This window comes from Macrotis lagotis, chromosome 2 (assembly GCF_037893015.1).
Source record: "Macrotis lagotis isolate mMagLag1 chromosome 2, bilby.v1.9.chrom.fasta, whole genome shotgun sequence".
NCBI classification, from domain to species: Eukaryota; Metazoa; Chordata; class Mammalia; order Peramelemorphia; family Peramelidae; genus Macrotis; species Macrotis lagotis.
The window spans coordinates 320,196,281-320,223,453 of NC_133659.1; the positions used below are offsets into that span (position 1 = coordinate 320,196,281).

The 27,173-nt window shown below is 39.5% G+C and overlaps 2 protein-coding genes across 4 annotated transcripts in view; one reads left to right on the top strand and one right to left on the bottom strand.

The window, feature by feature from the left end:
* Positions 1-2,718, top strand: part of CHPT1 (choline phosphotransferase 1) — a 33,367-nt gene extending 30,649 nt beyond the window's left edge. Inside the window, exon 10 of the mRNA XM_074221070.1 lies at positions 532-2,718. Coding sequence (XP_074077171.1) covers positions 532-657 — 126 coding nt within the window. The 3' untranslated portion in view covers positions 658-2,718. The remainder of the gene's footprint in view (positions 1-531) is intronic.
* Positions 2,406-25,821, bottom strand: SYCP3 (synaptonemal complex protein 3). Of its 3 annotated transcripts, none has more exons than XM_074226704.1 (9): positions 25,782-25,821; positions 13,073-13,222; positions 12,396-12,477; positions 11,210-11,244; positions 9,599-9,716; positions 8,920-9,019; positions 6,473-6,571; positions 2,785-2,889; positions 2,406-2,669 (listed from the first exon to the last, which is right to left on the bottom strand). In XM_074226704.1, the coding sequence occupies exons 2-9, from the start codon at positions 13,203-13,205 to the stop codon at positions 2,616-2,618; spliced, it is 726 nt and encodes a 241-aa protein (XP_074082805.1). In that variant the 5' UTR covers positions 13,206-13,222; positions 25,782-25,821; the 3' UTR covers positions 2,406-2,615. The 3 variants fall into 3 exon arrangements, with proteins under 3 accessions (XP_074082805.1, XP_074082807.1, XP_074082806.1); XM_074226706.1 differs by lacking the exon at positions 25,782-25,821 and adding an exon at positions 18,205-18,335; XM_074226705.1 differs by lacking the exon at positions 25,782-25,821 and adding an exon at positions 18,205-18,286 and having other exon boundaries at positions 2,406-2,666.
* Between the last annotated feature and the right edge of the window lie 1,352 nt (positions 25,822-27,173).

The following is a 27,173-nucleotide window of genomic DNA, read 5'->3' on the forward strand; positions in this document are numbered from 1 at the left end:
GGAGGACATTTGGATTTCTGCGGCCTGTCACTTGTCCAGGGTACATCATACACACTAGGTGTGTGCTAAATGTGTGACCAGGGCCAACTCTTCCCTTAACCTCTCAGAGCTCTCCCACTCCCCTCACCACACCACCCCAGACATCTTGTCCTCTCTGCTGGAGCGGTTGGAATGAGCTCCCTCCCTCTGCCACCAGTAATTTCCCAAATTTTTAAACTTTATGAACAATGGATGGCTTGGTCTTTCTGATGCATTAATACTAATATCCTTTCTTGATTATTTCATCCAGAAAAGCATTGAGTTTTACAGGCCTATGTGCCTCCTCTAACAGCCCCCATTTGGAGTAGGAGGGAACCTTTATTAGTAAAATTAGGTTATAATTCACTCACTACCTAGCATTCCTCTTTCCTGTAAGTTGGCACGCTTCCCTACTTCAAGGAGCCCGGTGCAATCCAAGGGTCTGCTCCCAATTTAGGGCACTTTGTTACTTGAATGCTGGTGATGATCTTTTTTGTCTCTTTCTTTTTCAAGTTCATCTCTTCACTTGATTTGCTGAGATATTCCACCGCTGTCATCTTGCAGATTGCAAATCACTTTCAATTACACATCTTCAGGATTCCACATCTTCCTGCACCCGAACAGGTTCAAAACCATTAGGACTGACTAAATAGCCCAAGGAGAAGAGGAGGAGAAGCAATTAAGGGAACCCCTGCTTTTAGGATACAGATAAACTTTTCAAGAAAAACCAAGCCCTTGAAAAGCACATTAATGTGACCCTAACTCTCAGATAAGATTATAAAGAAAACTAAGTCATGCAGATTCTATTGTGTGTTTGTTTCAATTGTGAAGCCCCTTCCTATGTTATATTCTCTTTCATCATTGAGACTGGGTCTTAAAGCAAAATAAATCTGTTCCATAACTGGGCTGGGAACAGAGAAATTCAACACTAAGAGTATGATAATCAGTAATGTTTGCTTCTAAGAAATTAACTAAAATGGCTACTTTAAATATTTTTAATAGTCATTTTTACATTTTACCCATCTTTAACTGCCAAAAACAACTTTGGATCCAAAATTTTAGGGTTAAACCACAAAGAATTAATTAAGGCAGTTTACTTTTTAGATGTAAGTGCATGGCTTATAATTGTGTCTTACTAATGGTCGAAAGAGTGGTAAAGATGTGCATCTCAAGTTCAATCAAAATCATGTTTTGCATCAACCAAAAGTATTTATTATTGTTTTTCATTTTTCTATCAACAAATGCAAGAGGTGATCACTGTTCCCAGTCCAAAAGAAATTTACTAGCTCCTACCTATTAGTTTCTAAGTCTTTTAATCTTTTTTCCAGTAATAGTAACTGATAAAAATCATTTAAAACTATTATTATCTATATATAGAGTTTAGAAATTATTGGAATTTGTATTACCCACAGAAAAGCAAGAACTGACTTACAAGGAAAAACCACTACAGCAGAACAATCCTAATTCTTAAAATCCAGGCAACATAGAGTTAGCAATGCATCAACAGAATGCCAGCTTTTAACAAATAGTCTTAAATTATTCTCCCAGCCCTGATTGATTACTTCAAAGAATTACTTTACATATAAACAAGGTGAAAAAAATTCTCCTTACTGGAACTATAAATATGGTGAAAATGCTTACAGATGGATAGTCTAATCATAAAGAACTTTTGGACATTCCCTCCCCCTCCCCAAAAGGGAGGGACTAGAGTCAATTTCTGAAACAGAACTAAAGATTTCTTTAGAAAGAATGTTTGTTTCCCTTCATTCATAATGTAAAATTATCTTTAATGATAAAAATAATAATTTCGTTTGTAAACCACCACAGAGAATCTGTATGGACTTGTAGTAGTCTAGAACAATTCAAATTGGGGGGGGGGGAGAGGGAAAATATGAAAAGAAATAATAAAAAAATAAAAGTCACTCCTCTCCTCCTATTGGGCACATTATATTAGAGTTAACTGAAATAAAACAAGCTTAAATGATTTTCAAATATATGCAATATGTAAAAAGTGCTGCACAGGTAAAAATATATTACTTAAACTTGAATAAGAATGTAAAATCAAAATTCCTTGTACTTTTTATGTACATATGAAATACCTCCAGCAACCTGTAAAAATGTACATATGTTTGTGAAATGCTTTCAATCATGCCAAGGAGCAATTCATTTAATCGTAAATAACTTTCATTCCTTAGAACTGAAATTCAGATAGTCTTTCAAATATTTTCTTGGCTGTTTTGTTATATAATTAATATATAGTTTTCATTAACTTGGTTACAAAACAAACATTATAAACATGTTTCTCAGCACTTGATTGGTCTAATTAGCAGTTGTGATGGTTAGTAGTATTTTTATGCAGCTAACAAAGCTTAGTAAGACTAAAAAGGTGAAATTCAATTTAAATCTTTATTGCTAGAAGCTATAGTTTTCAGTCAAAATAAAAATACAGAGAGGATTATCTTGGCTTTCAGAAACAAGCTTGTTTTTTACCAACAATAACCTTTAAACTAGCTTTCTTAAGCCACAGCACAGATCTTTAGCTAATGGATGTAATTGTATCATATTACTCAGGTCCAAGTTCTTTCTTCAAAGACCCATCAGAATAACATGGATTGAAGAGATTTTCGAACACTTGCCATTTCTTGCTGCTGCTGTTACAAGAAAGGATATTAAAGAAATGTTTAATATTTTGACAAGTGATTTTAATTATATACTGTTTTATTTGATGTAAGAAATATTAATACTTTACACCATATCCTTACTTACAGTATCCATCATAATTTTCTTTTGTAACATGGCCATTTCTTTTTTGAGTTCATTTTGTGCACCCATGAGGAGGTTTTCATGATTCTTCTCTAAATCTTCCATATTCTACCAAGTAAAAAAGGCAGACAAAATACTCAGTAAAACTGTTCTAAATTCTTTTAAAATGAACTCTTTGTAGTCAAGCACACACCATTATCTGCAGGATAAGGAGAGACAGGAGACAAAGCGTGAAGGACTCCTGTTAGAGATGTCTGTTATCACTGTGTAATGCTTATAAAAAGGACCACCTACCCTGAAATGTGCTCCTGTGGAGTCAAAAACCTGGTTAGAAGGCCGGCCCCTTCAAGGCTCCATGGGAGGGAGACTACCATGCCATTTTTCATCAGCCTTACAAAATCTTAAATACTATGTGTGTGTGTATATATATATATATACAGATGAAGTTAACAAACTGGAGAAGGGGATAAAAAAAAGTTTTCCCAAATAATATCATCTGAAGACGACCACCCAGGCCAAGTAACTTAAACATTTTTCAACTTTCCCAGCCAGTTAGTGATTTATAGAGGACCCAGTAATATTTTATCAATACAAATGTATTGAATAGTTCAAATATATATCCTATCAGGACCCTGGAGCTATATATCAATATTTGAGGCCTCATTTGAACTCAGATCTTGCTTGACTCCGGGTTTGGAAATTCTATCCTTTCTTAATAACTATTCCAACAGGCTTTTCAAAATAGCTCAATATATGACATTAACTTCAGAATTCAAAGGGATTTCATAGGCTAAGACTCTTGAGACCATGCCTGACAAAAGCCAGCTTCAACCTAAAGCACTCCAGGGACCCCACATCAATCACCCTGGCATGTCCCAAAAGCCTGAGTGTCTGTCTCTAGCAGCATCAAAACAAATAGTGATTTAAGTACAAACAGCCCCAAAGTTCTCCTCCAGACTTCATAGTTTCTTTTCTAAAATGATGCCTAGAATTGAAAACACTCAGAATGTGGTCTGACCAGGGATTCCTTTAAACAGGAGTATCCTTTTAATTTTTTTATTTCATGCATTTAAAAACATGATTTTGGAAAAAGTCAGCCAGCAGTGTTTATCTAATGATTAATAATGGTGGAGATTGACACAGCACTTACAAGACGATCTCCCAGTCTCACCATCCACAGACTTGCTGGGGGTGGGGGGGACTGGTCAGTCTTTCTTTCCTTTCCCCATGTTGACAGTTGCCCCAGACTCCTCCACCCACAGTGATTTGCCCTCGGGTTCCCGTGACCACGAGCCTCAGGACAGTGTGTACAAGTTGTGAGGTCACAGAGGATGTGGAGGAGAGTCAAGTGAAAGAGATGGTTAAGATGAGCAAGAGCCCAAAAGAGGATTTCTTCTTTGACCTTGGAGGTATGAGTTGGAGTATCAGCTGCACCCCCATTGGGGAAAGACCACAGGCCCCTGCATGGAGGGGGCTGGGATGTGGAAAGGGGGGTGGCGGGCTGTGAACCAGGCAGATCAATCACTTCCTGAAGCCTGCCATCCCACTTTGGTCAAGTCTGATGGTTAGGACAGTGGCTTTTTTCTGAAACCCAGCCTGAGTCTCCTCCACACACCCTTCCTCACATCCCTACTATGGCTCATCATCTTCTAGAAATGAGACCCCAAAAAAGATGTCACAGTCATGCCAGGGGACTGGAAATAGGAATCACAAGCTACTAGCAATCAGTCAGAGCCTCAGACCTGGTCAAGAGAACTCACCGGGCAGAGCAAACATTCTTTCTCAACCCAAAAGGTAACTCTTGAAAAGTTTAATAAATATTTCAAACTTTATAACAGTCTGATTTCTTTCTGTTGTCAGGAATGTTATCTCTCCCCCATATTAATTACAAACTCAGGAAGACAATGATTAGAAAAGTGGGAAAAATTGTCCCACCCTCATTATGCTTCAAATCCAAGAAGAGAGAACAATTTGCTGAATACAATTATTATTAAACTTACTATTATTGTACAGCCTAATGGATCTCCAAGGAGGTTAAAGATTTCCCTATCTTTTGTTTATGGGTAAAATATTCCCTTTCTCTCCATTTGGGGTAATGGTCTACAAGTTTTTGAATAAAACTTTCTAAATAAAACTTCCTGGGCTGTGGGAAATCTGGGACATTATTACACTGTTGGTGGAGCTGTGAACTCATCCAACCCTTCTGGAGAGCTATTTGGAACTATGCCCAAAGGGCAACAAAAATGAGCATACCCTTTGACCCAGCAATACCACTACTGGGTCTATACCCTGAAGAGATGATGAAAAAGGGTAAAAACATCCCTTGTACAAAACTATTCATAGTAGTTCTGTTTGTGGTGGCAAAGAATTGGAAATCAAGCAAATGTCCTTCAATTGGGGAATGGCTTAGCAAACTGTGGTCTATGTATGTCATGGAACACTATCATTCTATTAGAAACCAGGAGGGATGGGATTCAGGGAAGCCTGGAGGGATTTGCATGAACTGATGCTGAGTGAGATGAGCAGAATCAGAAAAACACTGTCCACCCTAACAGCAACATGGGGGTGGTGATCAACCTTGAAGGACTCATTCATTCCATCACTGCAACAATTGGGAACAATTTTGGGCTGTCTACAAAGGAGAATGCCATCTGTATACAGATAAGGAGCTGTGGAGTTTGAACAAAGTTCCAGGACTATTCCCTTTAATTTAGAAAAAAACAGTTATCTTATTGTCTGATCTTGTCACCTCTTAGACTTCTCTTCTTTAAGGATATGATTTCTCTCTCATCACACCCAATTTGGATCAAGGTACAACATGGAAACAAAGTAAAGACTGACAGAGTGTTTTCTGTGGGGGGTTGGGGGAGGGAAGCAAGACTGGGGGGGAATTGTAAAACAAATAATATCTTTAATAAAAATAAATTTAAAAAAATAAAACTTCCTACCTAATTTATATTTTCTGTCATTTTATTTTAACTCTGAATTTTTGAGGTTTATACTCTCATCATGGACATCATCAAATAGTATCAAAATTAGATCAATTAGATCAATTATTTTCTTGCAGCTAAAGGTGGAGCTCCATAAAGTCAGTTCAAACAAGACCTGGAGCCTTGGCTCAGATCCTGAGCCTCTTAATTGCAAAAGTCAGATTTATGAAGAAAGTAGGGGAAACTATCAGACCATATAAACTTTATCCCTTAAGAATGTGAAGTGGAGGCAATGATTAGATTGAAGCTTTGGTTCTTTGGTTCGCTGCTGCACAGGAGAAAGCAGAGGCAGGGTAACAAGGGGCCAGGTCCAGAGTAGAGGAAGGGGAGCGGCTGAGGGTAGAGTCTAGCCCCCCTCTAAATCTGCTCATGTGGTGGGAGGAAAGTGATGTGGAATCTGCTGTGCATGAAGGAAAAAAAAATGAACAGCACAGAAAAATAATCTTTGTTTCCAACCCTCGTGCCCAGAGTCCCCTGCTCCAATGTCAAGGGCCTATAACAAGATGGAAGACAAACAGTGGGACTTAACGAGGAAGAGGCAGCCAGAATACTGTGTCAAGAAGCAGCTGAACAGGTGACTGGAGGATGCCAAGTGTTGAAATAGAACTTTTGGAAACATTTTTCATCAATTCAAAAAAGTGTTCAAGCACTAATTAAAAATCCATGTTTTAAAAATCCATGAAGAGAATCATATACCAGACCTTCAAGAACTGCTCATAGAGTTGTTTAATCGTTTTCAGCCTCTGGCTCTGAACTATTCTGGCTTGTTGAAAAACCTTTTGCTGTTGTCGAAACATATTCTAAAAGCAAAAACAGAATGAAAATTATGACTTAAAAATTCAACATTAGATTCAATAATAACTAAATAGCAGCAAATTCATTATTACAATGATCGGATCGTCCCATTTACCTGTCACTATAAAAGACAATTCTTAAAGTATGTCAAGAGGAAAAGAACAGCATCTGGAGCCCTACTAAAAGATCCGAAGGGATGTTAACTTGGGCCCTGACCAGCAAAGAAAGATGTGACTCTCTTTCCAGCCAAACCTGTTCCTTCTGACTTCTTTATTTCTATCTGAACTGAAGATGACTTTGAGGGAGCAAACCCGGGGGTTAAGACAGAGGTGCCTCCCTAGCAACAGGGAAGTTGGAAAGAGATCTGAGAGTGATGTCAAGTTCTCCACGGAAGCACTTCCCATGATTTCACTCACTATTTGTTCCATACGCATAGAACTGTTTACCCTCTTTTGCACATCTACTGTGCATTGATTTTTACTATTTGCTTTGTCGTGTTCTTCTACTAAGACTATAAAACCCAGAAATATAGGGATCACATTTTATTAAATTGTCTACCTTTCCAGCACATATTAGGTGGTCAATAAAAATACAATAATAAGCTACTATTTAGAACACACTCTAAAGTTTGCAAAGTGCTTTGCTTATATTGTCTCATTTTATTCCTGAGAAGTATTCTCCTTTTACAGATGAGGGGGTCAAGGTTTAGTGATGCCCCAGGGACACAAAGCAATGAGGTAATATTCATTCCCCAACAGGATCTGGTCAGAAGAGCTTCCAGTAGCCATGGATGTGAACTGAAGAGTGGCTTGGAAGAACTGGTGAGCAGGATGGATAGTATAGAGTCAAGAGTGGCAACAGCCATCCTGGCCCACAGATCCTTCCCTGGGGCTGGCGCCCTTCCCACCTGGCCAGAGACTCCCAGCTTCCCTTCTTGCTTTCCCTACTCTATCCAAGCTCCCTCCTCCTTTCTACTGGGTCGCCCTATTTCTTCATATTTCTTTCTCCTGAGATAACAGATTCCAAGAGCGGGATCTCTGCTTCGCTGGGGTTCCTGAGGTGTGAGAGAGCAGCAGACCCTTACTGTTTGCCTGACCCTGGGCAAGGCCTTGAAGCTCTCCTAGCCTCAGTTTCTTATCTGTAAATGGGGGTAGAAATAGCACCTATCTCATAAGATTGTTTAGAGGATCAAATGAGATTCTATGTCAAATATTTTGTAAAATTTAAAGTGCTAAATATGAACATTATTTATATCCTTCCACAGCAAATGCAAGTTAGAAGTGCTCAATATTTGGTGAATGGTTGACATATTTACAGTTTATCTAAGTCATTTAGATATAGAGAAAAATACACCCTAGCTAAATGTGCCCATTCACATTCATTGTGTGTACATTTGTAAGGCTATGCTAAATGTTATGGGAAAATACAATGAAGCTTGGTATTGTAAGAGAAAAAAGTGATCATTCTTAGCATGAAGCAGCTTGTTAGAGATGAGCAAGATGGATGCCCGTGGCCCGACTAGTGTGGGCCCTCAACAGCAAACGTGGCCAGCACCTTGGGCCCTCCTGAAGAGAGAAGAGCTGGAACAAACACAACCACAGCCCTGAAAACAATGTTTTTTTCTTTAAGACCAAATGACCAAAATATAATGGATGGGTAAAAGTCCTTGATTTAAAATCCTACAAGAAAAGCTATTCCATAGACACCTCCATGGAGAACTTAATACACAAGTACTTTTTAAGTGACAAGGAAGTATAAATATTTTGAGTATTTAAGAATCAGGAAAAACTTTAAAATATTCTATACACTGTGATTTAAAGACATTTATACACATTAAATCATACACATTTACTTCAAGTGACAGTCAATATTAGTGGTAGTCTATCACTCTCCTGGTTGCTTGTTTTTTTTTTTTTTAAGAAGTGAGGGAAAGAAGGCAAGATAAAATGAAAAGACAGACATGCAAAGGAAAGGGTATTGGGTTCTAGCCTCTGCAAAGGAAAGAGCACTGGCACCTCTTTTCTTTAGGAACATTGACAATTCATCAAAATTCAGCGAGTTTTAGTTTCCTTATCTCTAAAATGGGGACAATCTCTGCATGAGGTTGCTCTACAAAAGTAAGTCAATGCTAAAATTATGACCTCTGATCCTTTGAAGGAGAAGAAAACTCCCTTTTCTGGGACCCCTACATTTGACCCTGAATCTGGGAGGGTCCCACTGCTAAACAAGACCACAGAACACACAACAAGCTTTGGGCAAGAGCAGCTCAGTCAATTCCACAGGATTATTCCCAGACAATCATTTGTATTTTCTATACATATCAGCTCTAAAGGAGACCAAGCAGGATACTGACAGCTAGTTTTTCTTCCTGTTCCTCAGCTTTCTGAACATCCACATCCCACTGCTGAAACAATGTCAGGAACTGCTGAGAATATTCATGGTTGAGTTTCTGCCTATTAAAAGAATTAAGAACACCAGCTTACCATTATTAAAATTAGATTCTCTGGAGTACTTGAACAAACTAATAACCTTTACAGAACTAATTAAGTGTTCCAGGGTAAAGAGGAGGTGACGTCCTGCCAGTGGAGCCCAACTTCAAGTGAACTCCAATTTTAAACACCCAGCAATGGACTGTCATCCCTCACCAGATCCACCCATCTGGAATCAGACTGCCAGAAGAGTGGTCACCAGGTGGTCATTATTTCTTCCCACAACAACTAATGAATTAAGACAAACTACTAAATGGTTGCAATCTGTACCAATAGGAAAACTAGCCAAATTGATAAAATCAAAGATCCTTGAAACAGAAGAAATTAATGTAATATAAAAAAGGGTAAATCATTAATACTACCATTAATTTTTGGAGGGAAGTTGTGAGATTAAAATATGTGAGGTGTTTAACACAGTGCCTGAGACATGACAGTTGATATATAAATTCTTATTCTCTTTTCTCTTCTAGTTACTTTTTTTATATGCAAAATACATTTTGTGCTCATGCTGAAAAAATAGTTACTAAAAAAATAAATCCTTACCTCTGTTCTTGTTGTGTTTTCCAAACATGCTCAATTTTCTGATTACTAGTTTTAAGAGATGCCTTAGTATACATTTCCAATCTTTTCCTCTTTGCAAGAAGAGCCTTATTAATATCAGCTATAATGAAACATTTATCAAAATTTCATGATGTGAAGTTTACATAATTACATTCAAATTTAAGCAAATTGATTTGAATATTCAATTCATTAATACTAGGAAGCCTTGATATATTTAAATGTAAAATATACCTAAATGTACCAACTGTTGCCAAAAGGTGACTCTTTCTCTAATTTATACTTTTTCGTAATTAAAAAAATGCTTCATGTAGGTTATAGGAATTCTTACAACTTTTCCACAGTGTCATCTAAACACAGCTTCTAACCTCAGATTATATTCTTATCTGCCCTCCCCACACTCCATTTTGGAATAGGTTTGAGTAAAGGGTAACATTCATTCCCCCATCCCCAGATTATATATGAATATAAAGGATTTTAAGGATTAACTCTTTTTCACTTTTTTAAGTTATAAATTTGATGAAATTTCCTACTCAAGATATAAAATATCAATTAATTTAAGGAGCTCTGGAAAATGAAAGCATACTTAAATTGAAAGCTTTTAATTAACCCAAATCTGATCCCACCAGAAATCATATATACCACAACATAAATTAAATGGAACCAACAAAACTAATTTATTACTGGTGGCATCTATGAAGAGGCAGTCTATCCTCTGTATGTATATGTATACATACTTTAATTTATTTAGGCTATGTGTGGTACAATGGAAAAAGCTCAATCTGGAATCAAAAAGTCATGTGCATCTGACATTACACTGTGACCTTCAACAATATCAGTTTGCTCTCTGTGAAAAACAGTACTAGCTAATAATAGGCTGTATGTGTCACTTTAAAGTTTGCTAAGGGTTTTTACCAACCTCTCATTTTATCTTTACAATAGCCCTAAGAGACAAGTGCTTCTATTATCTACATTTTACAGACGACCAAATGGAGGCTACGTGAAGTGCCCACGATCACATAGCTAGGAAGTGTCTGGTGCCATATTCCTAGCTCTAGGCTCATGCCCTAATCAGAACACCACCTGGTGGAGAATGAACTAAAATGGCCTTTGAGGTGACCTCTAGCTCCAGATCAATGGTCCCAGATCATTTTGGGAGACAATGAGTCCACCTTGAGAGTTAGATTGGCTTCATTTTTCTTTTTTGCTTCCCCAGTTTCTAGCATTGTGCCTGGAACACTGTAGACATTTAATAAATTGTTACTGAATTTCAGCTGGACCTTTCCCCAGTATTTCTTCTCCATACAGTATTTCCTAGATTAAGTTAAATGTGAATATAAAAGTACATTCCTACTAAGTGCCCCCCTTTGGCATAGCTCCTATTCAGTCACCACATTCAAAATAAGCAAATGACAATGAGGAAACCTAAGATACATACCAAATACATCTCTAAAATCCAAAGCACATGAAATAATTCCTAAGGGCCTCTTGAAGTCTGGCAATCTTAGCATTCTATCATTATCTTCTACAAATTTTACTAAACCTAGGCTTTCAACAAAATAATTTCTTTAAATATAATGGAATCTTGACACATACCTCCAAATCTTTCCAACATGTTCTGTACTTCACCCCTAAGAAATCAGAATTTAGTTATCCATTAAAAATGTTTTGTAAAGATTTTTCACAAAGCATTTCTATTTGCAAAGTAGATTTCTATTAAAATATTTAATGAAAAAACCTCAAAAAGTACTGACATAAAGGGTTATTTTTTTCACATCATAAAAAGCTTCTATATAAAACCAAAGACAGGCATCATACATAATGAGGATACACTATGTCTAAATGCAAAAGTAAAGCAAGGATCCCACTCTCTCCACTATTATTTGTTACAGTTCTGGAAATGCTAGCAACAGGAATAAGACAAGAGAAAGAAATTGAAGGCATAAAAAACAGGTAGAGATGAGTTAAAACTCTCTATTGGCTGATATGATGGTATCCTTGGGAAATGTTAGTGAATTAGCAAGCCTACAAATTCCCCAGAGAGGGAAGTAAGATTAGGGGAAAAATTGTAAAACTCAAAATAAATAAAATCTTTATAGTAAAAAAAAAAAAGAAGACACAGCAATGAAGGGGGAATAGCAGCATTTTCATATTTCAAACTATATTATAAAACAGAAGTCACTGAAGCCATCTGGTATTGATCAAAAATAGAAAAAGGAGATCAATGGAACAGATGAGAAACAAAAAAATCAGAAACAACAGAACTCAATAATCCAGTGTACCATAAATTGAGAAACAAATTATTTGGAAAAAATCTTTCTGATACAAACTAGAAAACTGGAAAGCAGTGGAGCAGAAATTAGGTCAATACCTTACATGACCTTAATATTAAAGTCTTTAAAAAATTAGAAAAGAAGTAGATCATATAGTTCTTACAACTTTGGGTAGGAGGATATATTCTTAACAAAACAAGGGAATATAGCAAAATTATAACAATCAAGCATGACCTGAACAAAGAAGACATTTCTCCTGTTGGGGGGGGGGGGAACCCCACAGGTGTGGTACATTATACTTTTTTTTTGACATTTCCAAAATATTCCTCAGCTGTGCTGATTTTTTCTTTTCTTTTTTTTTTGGGGGGGGGGGGATTGGGGAAATCTTAACCAAGATTATTTGATCTATGAATGGTTGTCTAGGACGGGGAGGAGGAGGGATCCTGGAGAAAATTATGATATAAGCTAATTTTACAAAAAATAATTTCAAGAAATAAACTTTTAATTACCCCATATCTTCTTCAACTACTCCATGAGAAATGACTGATGAAGGTCTTTTTTTCCCATGCTTTTCAATTACTGCAGTCTCTCCTAGAATTATAACAAAAGAGAAGAATCTGAAATCAAGTTCACTATGGAAGATTCTCATAAATAATATTCTCACCTTGTGACCTTTTTTGGCTACTGACAGTCAGGACTTATAAAACTCTTTTGTTTCCACATCTACAGGTTTGTGGTGTGGTGGTAACTCAAGTATTCAAAGACTATACCACTGGCATACTAGTTGAGAAGTCCTACCAAAATGGATAGGCTTTATGGGTGGCCCACTCTAGCTAATAAATCTGGAGAGGCTCAATGCCCGACCAGCTAGGATGATTAATCACAGTAACTTCATACCTATTAAGGCAGAGAGGGGATGTGGCATATGTCAACTGAAAAAGACCTGGGAGTCAGCCTCGTGAAGTATGGATATTCCACTTATCTGTAACTCGATTTATCACAGGGTAACTGAGCACTTAAAGGCTATGACAACACATCACAAACATACATATATTAAGGGCACATGAAATAAATGCAACTTTGGGGGAGAATATAAACTTCATTTTATGTATTACAAATTACTCAATGCAATGCAATTCATAGTAGTAGTATGTTCTACTGTTATCAAGATATAAATGTGACATACCTTCCCTAGCATCTTCCTCGGACTCACTCAGATCTTTCTTGTCTTCTTTGTCAAAGTCATAAGCTCTGCTCACCTGAGCTTCCACTGCTGGTTTCCCAGATTTCCCTGCATGTTTTCTTCCTGAAGGTGCCATAACTATATAATTTTTTACTGTAATAAAAATAACATTTTTAACCTTTTAATTTCAAAGATTAAACTGAGAGCTATAAGACACACACACATATATATATATATATCTCATATATATCATAAAAGATGTAAGAGGTGGGGCAGCTAGGTGGCTCCTTGGATAGAGCACTGGCCCTGGAGTCATGAGCACCTGAGTTCAAATCCGGTCTCAGACACATAATAATTATTTAACTGTGTGACCTTGGGCAAGCTACTTAACCCCACTGCCTTGAAAAAAAAACTAAAAAAAAGATATAAGAGGTGGGCATAGATAAGGAATAATCGGACTATGAACCAACATATTAAAATTTGACTATGGGCAAGGAAGGTATTAGAAGTAAAGTATAAACATAAAGCATAAGAATTCACTTTCAAAGCATTTGCATTCTGCTAGAACCAAACTGGCACATTAGATAAATATGCCGATGGACATACAAAATAATTATGTGGTAATGATTATGGAGAATGGTAACATCTTTTGTAAGAGTGGTCTTTCATTCCTCTTGAAGGAAGTGAGGAACCTGACAAGCACAAAGGTAAAGGGAGCACATTCTAAGATTAGCAGACGACAACCAAGGTTTAGAGATGGGAAATAAGCTGTCAGAACAAGCAGAAAGCAAGTTTGGCTGGGATTAAAAAATGGGAAGGAGACTAAAGAAGTTGGAGTCGAGTTGGGAAGGGCTGGAAAGCCAAACAGGACTTCTACACTTCATCCTAGAGGAGCCTCAGGAGCCACTGAAATCCACTCTGGCACTGCTACAAAAAGTAGAGATAGGAGTGGGAGAGAGACCTGAGGGAGCAGACCAATCAGGAGGCCTCTGGAAGAGTCCAGGGGAAGAATATCCTACTTAACATCCTCTGGACTATACCACCTTCCTACAGGTTATCTTGTCCAGTTGGAGTCGACCCTGCCCTGAGGTTTATTCTCCTGATTTTTACTTTCTGGTTAGCATCACTCTTTAAAATATATATTACATTTCTCAATTACATGCAAAAAATTTTTAACATTGATTTTTAAAAAAATTTTATTTTCCAATCTTCTCCCACAGAATGTGAGAATATATTAACAATTATACATGTGACATCATGCAAAATATATTTCCATGTTAACCATGGTATAAAAGAAACCACATATAAAAAGGAAAAATAAAGTTTAAAAAGGATACTTCAATCTGCACACTGTCTGGATATGGACAGTATTTTTCATCATGTTGCTTTTAAAATTATCTTGGATCACTGTCTTAATCAAAATAACTAAGTCTTCCATAATGGATCATCATTATAATATTACTGTTACTGTGTACATTGTTTCCCTGCTTCTGCTCATTTCACTTTGCATCAGTTCATTTAAGATTTACCAGGATTTTTTGCAACCATCCCCTTCATTATTTCTTACAGCACAATAACATTCCATCACAATCATATACCACACAACTCGCTCAAACATTACCCTGAAAGGCAATCCCTCAGGTTCCAATTCTTTGCCACAACAAAAAAAGCTGCTATAACTATTTTTCTATGTATAAATCTTTAGTGGTATTGCCCTTTTCATGTAGTTTCAAATTGTTCTTCAGTTTACAACTCTACCAGCAGTGTTTTGGATATTATCATTTTTTTAAATTGATCAGAGAAACTTTATTTTTCTTTTTAAAAATATGCCTGCAAACAAATCTCTTTTTTTTTAAGTTATGCCTATTTTATTTTCAGCTTTTTATTTTTTTAAATTATATGTAGAGATAATTTCTAACATTTATTTTTGTAAAGTTTTCTCCCTTTCACCCCTCCCTCCCCCTCCCCTACTTCAGGCTAGCAAGTAATCTGATTTAGGTTATACCTGTACATATGCCTTACATTTATTTCCATATTGGCCCCTCTATGAAAGAAGGAACAGAACAATGATCAAAGACAAACTTGTGATGGAAAATATCACCCACATCCAGAGAAGGAACTATGGAATGTGAATGCTGACTAAATCATACTATTTCAGTTTTTAAAATTTGTTTTATGCTTTATGTTTTTTCCCCTTGTGTTTTTTTCTCTTTTGTTCTTTCACAACATGACTAATATGAAAATATGTTCAACATAGTTATATATGTATGTATCGGATTACTCACTGCCAAAGGGAGGTGAGAAGGGAGAGAGGGAAAAAAACAACCTTACAAAAAAATGAATGTTGAAAACGATCTTTACATGAAGTTGGAAAAAATAAATTAAAATAAAACATAAACCAGCAAAATTAAACAGAGGAAAAACAGACCTTTAATGAAATAGAAGGCTGAAGTATGACTCTCTCTCATATATACATATGTGTGTGTGTGTATTTATATATATATATATATATATATATATATATATATATATACTGTGAAGTTCAAATACAGGAATGGACAGAATGAAGAATTATAATGGACTAAAACAAGATTAAATTGCTTACATTTAAATATGGGGAAAAATGCATTTCTCCTTGGAACCCTATCATCATCAACTATATTAAGGGAATTATTTAATCAAATAGAAGGCCTGGAAGTGATTCTGTTATGTCTTGATCTTAAGAAAGAGTAGAAAAAGGAATACACTAGGAGTGGGGGAGGGGATGGTGAGGAAAAATTTGTTGCAAAAATAGTGTGACTAAGTGGATGTGTTTACAATCAAGGAGGAAGGTAAAATGAATGACATGTGAACCTCATTTTTATCTGAACTGATCAAAAGATGGAATATATACAGAGCTGAATATTACTCAAAAGGGAAATAAGACAGGGGGAATTAGAGGGATATGATTAAGGGATTTCTAAGCAAAACTAAGAATGTACAAAAATACAGTCTTTGTGAAGCAAAGAATGGGATTGTGAGGAAATGGCTGAATAAGTTAAACTATAAATGGGAGAGAAAGCTGTTGCACTTCAGATATGAAGGGTATGGTTTCAGGGAAGTCTGGGAAGATTTTGAAGGATGAGATGACTGGAATCAGAGCAATTTATTCATGAACAATGTGGTAAAAACAAACAACTTTAGGGGCGGCTAGGTGGTGCAGTGGATAGTGCACTGGCCCTGGAGTCAGGAGTACCTGAGTTCAAATCTGGTCTCAGACACTTAATAGTTACCTAGCTGTGTGGCCTCGGGCAAGCCACTTGACCCCATTGCCTTACAAAAACCTCAAAAAACAAAAACCAAAACCAACTTTGATAAATTAGGGACTCTGCCTTAAATGGCTAACTGGGATTCCAGGAGATGAATGATGAAACCATCTGCTGATAAGAGAGTAAAAGACTCGGAGTGCAGAATGAGACATTCCTGTGCCTTTATAAGATATGGCCAATGCAGGAATTTATATACACATTTGCAGCAGGGATTTTGTGTTTCTTTTCTTCTGGGGGGGGGGGAGGGAGGAAGAAAGCAGGTGGATTTTTCCTAAGTGAAAAAAATTTGCAATAAAACAAATCAACATTTGTAGACTGAGAAAATTAAGTGTGAAAGATCTTTGCTGTCAAATTTTCTTTTTATTTTACTGAATATTTCTTTTAAGGAAAAGATTTCATTTTCTGGGTGTGTGAGAAAATGCCTAGTGAAGCCTTCTCAGAGTTAAAAACTTTTTATGTTAAGAAAACATTTCAGAGGAGGCCCAGAGCCCCCTGTTTTGCAATAAAACTATTTTTGCTAACTGGGATGACATTCTAACCATAGACAGTACATTTTAGTTAAGATAGTTAAATGTAGGTCGCTAAGACTTTTAAGTTACCTCACCATCTGGTGGGAAAAAAAATATGATGAAAACGTTTCATTCTTTTCTTTGCCTGTTGCTGGGGTGGACTTTCTGCAAAAGACTGACTGTACCCCAATGAAGTCCTGCCAATGGGTTGAACGGGAAGGGAAGGGGGTTAGGGTGAGGGGAAGCTGCAGGTAGGATCTGAAAGGACTTGCTTTGCCATGCTTCAGGGAGGTTCTCTCCAGAAAGGGTAAAGACGTTCTTTTGTTCAGTTTCTGAAAATTTTCCGTAGTGTGCTTTTATCAGTCCCACATAGGGAAGGGGGCTCATTGAAAGGATGATAGAATTTTTTAAAACTGAGTTGGTCAATAAACAATTAATAAAACACCAAGGAGAGGACAAAAAGTCTAGGAGGGAACATAAAAAAAAATGCCAGCTTTGCCATTACCGTGTTAAATTTTAGGTACTTGAAAAATGGTAACATAAATTTGATTTCATAATAAATATTCTTAGATTCTTCTACGAGAAAATGTGTTTGTAAGTTATTTGTTTTGCTTTTATTTTTAAGAAAGGTCTTGGGGGCGGCTAGAGCCCCGGCTCTGGAGTCAGGAGGGCCTGAGTTCAAATCCGACCTCAGACACTTCATAATGTGTGGCCTTGGGCCATTGAACCCCGCCGCCTTGCAAAGAAAGCTAAAAAAAAAAGGTTTTGGCCCAAGGCGCGGGTGAAAGACCACCCGGGGCTGTCGCCAGGGGCTGGCTAAGCGCGGGAGGGCCCGTCCTGGCCCGGGACCTCGAAGGCCATCGTGACGAGTGAATATTCCACGTTTAAATGAACCCCGGCTCCCAAGGTGGCATTCTGGCCTCACGGGCCTCGGCCCCGCGGGGAGCAAAGTCTCCGCGGCCAGGCCCGAGGGGGGGAGGGGAGGAGGCGGGCGGCGCCAAGGGGCCCGCCCCCGGCCTCGCCGGAACTTCCGGGCAGGCTTGATTGACAGCGGCGGGTCCCACTCGCCTTCCCGGGAGGGGGAGGGGAGGAGAGGGTGGGGGAGGGGGGGGAGGGGGGGAGGGGGGGGAGGGGGGGAGATGAGGGTGGGGAGGGGGAGGGGAGGAGGGGAAACTCGCGACGCTGCAATGGAATGAGCAAAATGGCCGTGGGGCGGCTCGGGCCCCGCTTTTGAGGACCCCGCTCCGGGCACAAAGGCCGGCGGCGCCTCTCCGGCCCCGGTTTCCCCCTCTGTCCGCGGGGCGGGGGTCGCGGTTACCTGGGTCGCGGGGGGCGGCCTCCTCGCACCCGGCCCGGAGGGGCTCCTCGAGCCGCGCGGTCGGAGCCGAGCGCCGGAACCCCGAGGCGAGTCCGAGACTGCGCCTGCGCGAAGCACAAGGCGGGAAGGGAAGCACGCGCCGGCGCGCTCGCCTGACCCACTGCGCAGGCGCCGAGGGCTGGGGTGGGGGAGGGGAAGGAAGCAGGAAAAAGGAGGGAGCGGGGGCGGGCCGCGTGCGCGCATGCGCGGGTCAGTCAGGCCTCAGTCTCCTCCGCAGGACCAGCCACGTGGGTGGGGGGGGAGGGGCGGGGCGCGGGCGACCAATGAAGGCAGAGGGGGGATGGGTTGGAGTCAGGAGGTCCTGGGTTCAAATCCATTAGGCAGGGGGAATGGCCCAGCGGGTTCTCCTAGTCCCACTCCAAAAATGAGAAAGTAGGCCTCAAGGCCCTAGCCTTGACCTTCCCCTCTGCGCATGCCCAAAGAGCTCTGACCTTGCCCATTAGCGCAATGAGCAGGGGGGCATAGGAGCCGGGCATCAGTCAGGTGGTGACCCCGGCCCGTGGCTGGCATGAAGGGGGCAAAGTGCCTAAAACAGCTGGTACGTTGGGATTCCGCCCCCTGCCACCCTGAGAGGCCGCCGCGTCGTTAAGATATCGGAATAAAAACCATTTTAATCCCTCCGGACTAAGTACTCTCCAGCCATTTATAACAATTTGGGGGCTCCTCTTGTGATACTAACAGAAATCTCTTTTCTTGGTATTTTCCAGGAAGAAGGCAAGAAAATAATGCGCACAAATGACTTGATTTCAAGCCCACTTTCTTGGTGTTCTTTGCTGGGGAAATATCTCAGAGATTCCTGGGAAGATTGGCCCGAATTTGGAACCGAGAGTGATTAAAACGTCCTGGAAGTAGAACCTCAATAAAGGGGCGATTTCCAGGGTGGCATCGATGGCCAGAACCACCCCGGACTGGCTGAGAAGGCCTTCGTGTGGGAGAGCTAACCCGAAGGAGAGGCGGAGGATGAAGGGTGCCCCAGGAGGGGGATTTGGGTCCCTTCTCCAGGAATTTCCCCAAAATCTGAAAGGGGGAGGTTGCCTCCAGGCTTAGGGGGCAAGGGGGCCACGTGGCTGCTATTGGAAGCCAAAAGGAAGGCGATGCGGGAGTGGGCCCCAATGTTCCCGCGGCCTGTTTTAGGCATTTCTGGGTCTGAGGACCCAATTTGAGTCTTAAAAGAGGGAAAGGTGGGAGTTGGGCCCGGGAGCTTCAGAAGGTGGGGAGAAGGAAGCAGTGTGCAGCGGCCCCCCAGGTGGACATCAGCCCCTCCCTCACCGAGCCATGGGGCGGGGGGATTCCTGAAGAGAGAAAGCTGTGGTTTGGGGAGAGTTTAGAAGAGTTTAAGAGAAGAGAGAGCCTTTAAGGGAAAGACTGAGAAGATATAGAGGGACGACTTTTTTATCCTTATGAGAGTCTCCCTGGGGTGGGGGAAGGGGTGGTGGGTTGGACGTGGTGGTCTCAATCCCATCCATCATCTTGTTAAGACTTGAACCCTAGATTGAGTCTACCTAAGTGCCTCACCCACCCGCGGAGGGGAGGGGGCATAGACAGGAGAGCTCAAGGGCTTAAGCCTTTAAGGGGAAGAGACCCCTCCACGGGTGGGATATGTGTGATTGGGGAAAAAATATATAAAACCCAGGGGTTAAGAGACTCCTTTATTGAAAGGAAATCACTTTAATGAATATCCGCGGGCCACGACCTGAGTGATGACTCTCATTGTATTTAAAATTTCTGAACTGGAGTTTTGGGAAGCAAGCTGAGGGTTTTTGGTGTTGTAACACTCTGATGAAATCTGTACAGAACAGGAGGAATTAACCTAGATCATTAAATTAGTTTGGGATTAAACTATTTTAACACGATTGTGAGGAGTTAAGTGGTTTGGGATTTAAAACTTTATTGTAAACCTTTGGGTTAAAGAAAAGTGGCCTTGTCTCACTAAGAAGAGAAATACCTAGGTTATCAGGGATGTTTACTGATTTCTTTTGAGGTAAAGCTCTAATTGGTTTTAATGTTAAGTGTAATAATGCTAACAATTGTATTTTTATTTTGGATGGAGCTTTTGAAATGTGAGTGCTGGATTCTCTGTGTAAGGTACTCAAGTTTTTATCAAACTAAACAGTTGGAAAGTTTAGTTGTAATTGCATTAGTTTAAATGTATCCTGTATGGGATTGGATTCTGAGAATTTGGGAAAAGAGGAAAGTGTAAAAGATCATGGGATATTCATGTTGCTCTTGTTCTAAGGGAAATGAGATGTTTAAACAGGAATCTTATGATTAATGTATATTAACAATGTATGTTTAATTTTAAAGAAGTAAAGAATATGGACTTCTCTCTTGGTAACTGCAGACAGCTGATGGGGGGGCTCTGAACAAATTGCAATTGTGGGCCCTATTGTAAGGTAACTTATTGATGAATAAGATGTGTTTATCAGTTATGTGATATTCTTTTGTAACTGCAAAGATTATATTTGCAATATTTATTTATCTCTTGTGAATGTTATTTAAATACTGTATTCTTAAAGCCTGGGATTAATGTGTGATTGCTTTGAAGGGCAATAAGGAAAATGTGAAAAGTATGACCCTTTTTGGGATAGGTCTATGGGTTCATGAATAATGTAACCATGGAGCGATTGCTTTGTACAATCTAGTAATTTGTGTATTATTCTGTTACTCTTATTACTGTTCTGTTATAATGAAATTAATAATGCATGTTGGAAATTTAAAGCTACCTAAGGTGTTCTAATGTTTTAAAGAATTCTGAAAAGTAATTTGTATGTTAGGAGGTGGCTAGGTGGTGCAGAGGATAGAGCACTAGGTACCGGAGCCAGACCTGAGTTCAAATAAGGATTCAGATACTTAGTGATTGCTTAGCTGTGTGACCTTGGACAAGTCACTTAACCCAATTGCCTTGCCAAAAATAACCATTTGTGTGTTGAGGATGGCTAGTAAGCAAACAAGTTTATGTATAGAAGTTTCTAGCTATGTATGTGAATTGGGGATATTTTGGGTCTATAGTGTATATTCCAAAGGGTGATTGTCTGTCTTAAAGTAAAAGCATGTAATATGGGAAAGATAAACACAAGATAATTTGAGATTTCTCTGTGAAATCTCCTGGACAAAAGAGGCATTCATTTGTTGTAACATACAACAGGCTAGAAGGAGGTTTCTCTAGCCAAGGGGAATCTGATATACCATCTTTATATACAGATAGAATAGATATGATTTCAGAAAAAGGGATATCTCTAGTAAGAAGTAGATGAGGCCTGTAGGGCCATAGTTAGAAAGACCCAGGAAGGATACTCAGAGCTTTAGACAGGGTTTCATTAATTGGGACTCCATTAAGATTATAATTGGAATTTAGTGCATTGCATTGACTGGAAGTCCTAATTAGGTAAATCAACTATTTTAGATCATGGGACTTTTAGTTCATTTTCTCTTATGTCAGATACCAGGATGGTCAACAAAAGGAAATGCTATTGGGTAAATGTCATGTTCTTGGAGCCAAGGAAGCCAATGGGCCAAGGATGTCGGGTGATAGGGATGGGCAGCTGAAGGGGCAGCTTCTCAATATGGCTGAGGTTGGACCCCTTTGACTCAATTTCCTCAAAATGACATTTGGATAATATCTCACCTGGAAGAACAAAGCTGGCCTAAGACATTTGACTTACCCACATGACCTCTTCCTGGACAATGACATTCAATATTTATATCTATAAAGGAAATTTCCTTTAATGGCCTGGATCTTTATAGTTAGTTACTAAGCAATCCAGAAAAAGAAATTTTAGGTGAATTGGTTCTAATAGCCAGAGATGAGTTAGGTTTCTGGCTCTGATACCTGCTATCAACTACATGCTAAGATAGGAATTAAGTTCCTTAGTTTTTGTGTTAGAGGGGATATTTAGGTAAGGAGAAGAATGGAAAATTCTTAGGATAATTACAGTCTCAAGTTCTAATTTAAAGAAAGGAGCGTGAGATAGATAAGTATACCAGGAAAAGGAAAATATGGGAATATTTGGGAAAATTTATTTTGGTAAAGGATGTTTGAGTCATTGTTGTAATGAGAGCAAAGGTTAAAATTGTTTTATTTTAAAACCAGATGCTGGGTAGTCTTAGAACAAAGATGTGTTGAATGTATATGTCACAAACCTGAGTCAATGTGATCATTCTCATTGGAAGTTTGCTCATGTAGTAAAATACTAATGGAAGTTTGTGTTAAAAGTGAAGCATGTGTGTCAATAAGGCAAAATGTAAATTGTAATAAGTTCCAGAATCTCATTGTTTTGTGATGGAAACATGGGTTTTGATCTGAATAAGATGTTAAATAGTTTCTCTACCAGAAGACAAGGTCTCAACTAGTCACCAGAGCTGGAGAGGATTTTTTGGAACAGATTCAGAAGATGCTGAAGGACATTGGATGCCTCCAAGGAAGAAGAGGAGGAGAGAGGAGAGACACTGGACCAGTTCATCTCCACTATCTCTCACCTATGTGTATATTGCTTATCCATAACTTCCCCTTGACTTTCTAAGAATGACACCTCTACTTATGCCCTTCTTATGGAAAGGAGGAGGGGAGTCAGGGTGAGAATGTTCTCCATTGAGAAAGAGGGAGATTATTGGGTGGCATTATATCTACATGAGTCTGTATATCCTATCTAGGGAGTGAGCCTTATCTCTGATTTAGACAACGGGGTGTTAGCAAAGGTGGGAGGAGAGTCTAGCTGGCAGAAGTCAATGTCCAGTCTTTTGGTGTAGCTGCTGGACTTGCCATAGTTCACAGCAATTTGAGAATTGACCTTGGGTGACTATCCCTGGGTCTAGCCTAGATTCTCAGTCCCTGGTCAGAAGTGCACTGTGGTACAGAATTCTCATCCAGAGGAGAGAGACACCGGTGGCATGTGACTGAGTCAGTTCTGGGCGACTGTTGTTTATAACTGACTGGCCAGGATATTTGCTTGGGGAGTAGCAAATGTCTGGCCATGACCAGAAGTGGGGTACATATGAATCGTACAACTTAGAGACAGGTGGCCTTGGACTCGTGTGAGATTAATGATGGTACCTGGATCCTTTGTAAAGATGCACACACTGGGCATTTGTTAAAGGAAACTCTGATTATGAGTTAGTATGGACTTGTAAGAAAAGTGCTGAAATGGCCATTTGCAAGAAAAATAATTTAAGGAACACCACTAAGTATATTAGCTATTCTTGGGGTTGATCCAGTGGCCCAAAATCAGGAATTTAGTTTGATCAGTTTTGGAGCCAGGAAGACCTCTCTAAAGACATTGGTACAAAAACTTGCAGTGGAAGGAGGTACAGCAACTTGGGAAATGTGCCTATTATCGTGATGATTATGTGGCCTATTTAAGAGTGCCCCTTGGAAGTAAAAAGGAAGAACAATATTATCCATTTGTTGGTAACTATATTCCTGGAAGACCAACGAGCACTAGAGGGACATTATTGGATTTGTACGACTACTGCCTAGACCCAGTTGTCCAAAGAATTGGTCAGGTAATTGTTATCTAGATTTAATGGCCTACTACCTGGGCACAGGTTGGGAGTTGGGGCTATGGAACCCCAGTTTCTTATCAAATTGTTGTCTAAAGGTAGATGACAATGGGAAGGTGGTAAAGGAGATAACCAGGGCTATCAGATAGTTGGCACATGTTCCCGTCCAAACCTGGACAAGCCCCTTTAGTACCTCTTTGGATGAATGCGTTGACTGGTTCATGGTGGAAACAGTTACTGGGAATCTTACTATTGGCCCTAAGTGGGATAATCCTACTAGCCGTGTGTCTCCCATGTATAATCCAGTTAATAACTCAGTGCAAATAAGACTGGTGTATGGCTCTAATAATGAAGAGATAAAAATACTGATAGAAAAAGTCAGTAGTGCTATCGAGGATGAAGATTATGAATTAATTTGAGGAAAACACTGCAGAAGTGTGAAGACCAAGTTGTTATTAAAAAGTAAAGGGGGGGAGTTGTGAGGAATGAAGGGCATTGTTGGTCTTCACAGGGTAGGGAGGGGCCCCCCTTTGAAATCCAATACAAAGGGGAAATGGCCCCAGTCAATCACAAAACTGGGAGAGTTCTCCTAATCTCATTCCAAAACTGACAAACTAGATTGGAAGAAACTAGGCCTTAGAAGTAATCTAGTCTTGACCTTCTCCTTTGCACATGCTCAAAGAGATCTATCTGTTCTTGCTCATTAGTGTAATGAGCAGGGTGGAGAAATATATAGGAACCAATGTATCGATTAGATTTGTGACCCCAGCCTGTGGTTGGCATGAAGGGGCAGGAACAAAGTCTTTTAAAGTGCATAAAAGAGCTGGTATGTTGGGGTTTCCCTGCCCCTCTCTCCCACCATGAGAGAGGTGTGCCATTTTGTTAAGATATCTTAATAAAAATCATTTTAATCACTCTAGACTAAGTTTTCTTGAGCCATTTATAACACCAACCAAAATCCTACCTCCTGGACCCAGAGGAAGCCTTCTCAACCCCCCTGCTTGGCAGGGTCCTCCCCCTCTAGGTTATGTCCTGTCAATTCTCTACATACTGGCTTCCTATACATAGGTCTGCATGTTCTCTCCCCCATGAGACTGTAAGCCAGGGAGTGCCTGGCTCCTGGTGTAACCCTATCAAATCAGCTGGTGACTGGCGCAGAGCAGATGGTTAATAAAGGCTTACTGATTGATTGATTCATTGATTCATTCATAAATGAATGGATCATTCTCCCATAACAAATGAAAAAAAGAGAGAAGGGGGAGAGAAGAAAAAAGATGAAAAAGATAGGAGAAAGATGAGAAAGGGAGAGGGATTGGAAGGGAGAAAAAAAGGAAGGGAAAATGAGAAGAGAAAGAAGGGTGGGAGGGATGAGAAGCATTGGGAAGAAGAAAAGGGAGGAAGAGAATGGGAGAGAGGAAGAAGTATGAGGAGGGGAAGAGGGAAGAAGAAAAAAGGGAGGGAGAAATAAAAGGGAAAGGGAGGAGAGGAAGAAAAGAGATGGAATATGAGGGGGAGGGTATGATGAGAGGAAGAAAAAGGTGAGAGGGGTGCAAAGGGGAATGGGAAGAAGGGATGAGAATGGGTAGGGTGGGCCCAGAGAGGGAAATAAAGTGCCTCAGTTAATGCTAGGAAACAATATACTTCTAAATAAGCAGGGGTGACTAGGTGGCACAGTGGATAGAGCACCAGCCCTGGAGTCAGGAGGACCCGAGTTCAAATTTGACCTCAGACACTTACTGTGTGACTTTGGGCAAGCCACTTAACCCCATTGCCTTGCAAAAAAAAAAGTTATTGTCTAAATAAGTAAAATTTCATTTTACATAATCACTGAATAGTTATTTTTAATGACCTGGTTGTTTTTAGAGATTTAAGAGCTTTACAAGTCCCACTCATGAATTTTACAGGTGAGGAAACTGAGGCCCAGAGAGGAAAAATAACTTGTGCAAGATCACAAAGGCCTTCGGCAAGAGGCCACACTTGAAATGAAGTCCTTTAAAGGTTCTTTTTACTCTAACACATACCTCCTCTGTTGAGACTCAGGAAGATGTCAATGATTTAAATACCTGAGATAAAAAAAATTGAAAAATTGAAAAAAAAAAGAAAAAAGAAAATAAAAGTGTTAAATAGTCACAAGCGTCCTGATTTTGTTTTCTTTCCCTCCTCTCTCCTTTCCTCCCTCTCACCCTTTCCCTGTCTTTCCTCTCCTTTCCTTCTTCTTTCTCTCCCTCCTGTCCCCTTTTTTCTTATACATACATTATAAAGATACTTGACATTAATATTTCAAAGCAAATATCAATTTAGAAACTAGTCATCAATTTAAACTACACATTTCTGAATATTCTCAGAAATTCCTGTCAGGAAGAATGCTACTTGTCATCACATTCAGCTGAGATCAGGGAATACCATGGAAACCATGTAAACACTAACAGACTGTCTTCTGGGGGAGGGGAAGGAAGCAAGAATGTGGGGGAAATTGTAAAACTCAAAATCTTTCTAAAAAAAAGAATGCTACTAACTGGACTTAGTTTCTCTGCTTCTTCTTTCATTATTGTCTTTCTACCTTAGGGCTTAAAGTAGGGCTGACACATAGTAGGTGATTAATATAAAAGCCAATTTCTTAAAATTAAAAATGAAGGGGACCACCAGTCTTTTCATTAGGATGGCTCAATGTTGCCCTCTGGTGTCCTGATGGAGCTATGGCCAGGTATTATTGGGCATTCTAAAATAATGTTTTTAATTAGGAGACAGCCAAGGTTCTAGATTGATATTAGCTCAGTCTGAATAATCAGGAGTGAATTATTTGGACTTGTGATTTTATTAAATAAGAGGTCCTTACTACCAGAATTTTTGTGTAAAATACCTTGAAAATCTTAAAGCAAAATATAAATGTGGTCCTTACAGGGCTCAGAAAATGTACACGCAACTACAACTGACTAGTAAAAACTAATAAAAATTATAGCTACCATTTCTATCCAGCTTTAAGGTTTACAAAGTAGTTTAAAATATTATCTCACTGATTCTTCTCAATGACTGTGGGGGAGGGCCAGCTCGGTGGCCCAATGGATAGAGCACCGGCCCGGGAGTCAGGAGGACCTGAATTCAAACCCGGCCTCAGACATTTAATAATTACCTAGCTGTATGGCATTGGGCAAGCCACTTAACCCTGTTGCCTTGCAAAAACAAAAAAAAAATGACCGTGGGGGATAGATGCTAGCCATATTCTAATTTTTAGATGAAGAAACTGAGGCAGTCAATGATTAAATGGCTCCCCCAATAATTAAATGTTTGAAGATGGATTTGAACTCAGGTTTTCCAGACTCCAGGCCCAGCCTTCTAAGACAAGGAGCAGCCTTTAGTGTCTATAGACCTTCAGGGTTGTTTTTGGTTTTTTTACCTAAGAAACCTATTTATCC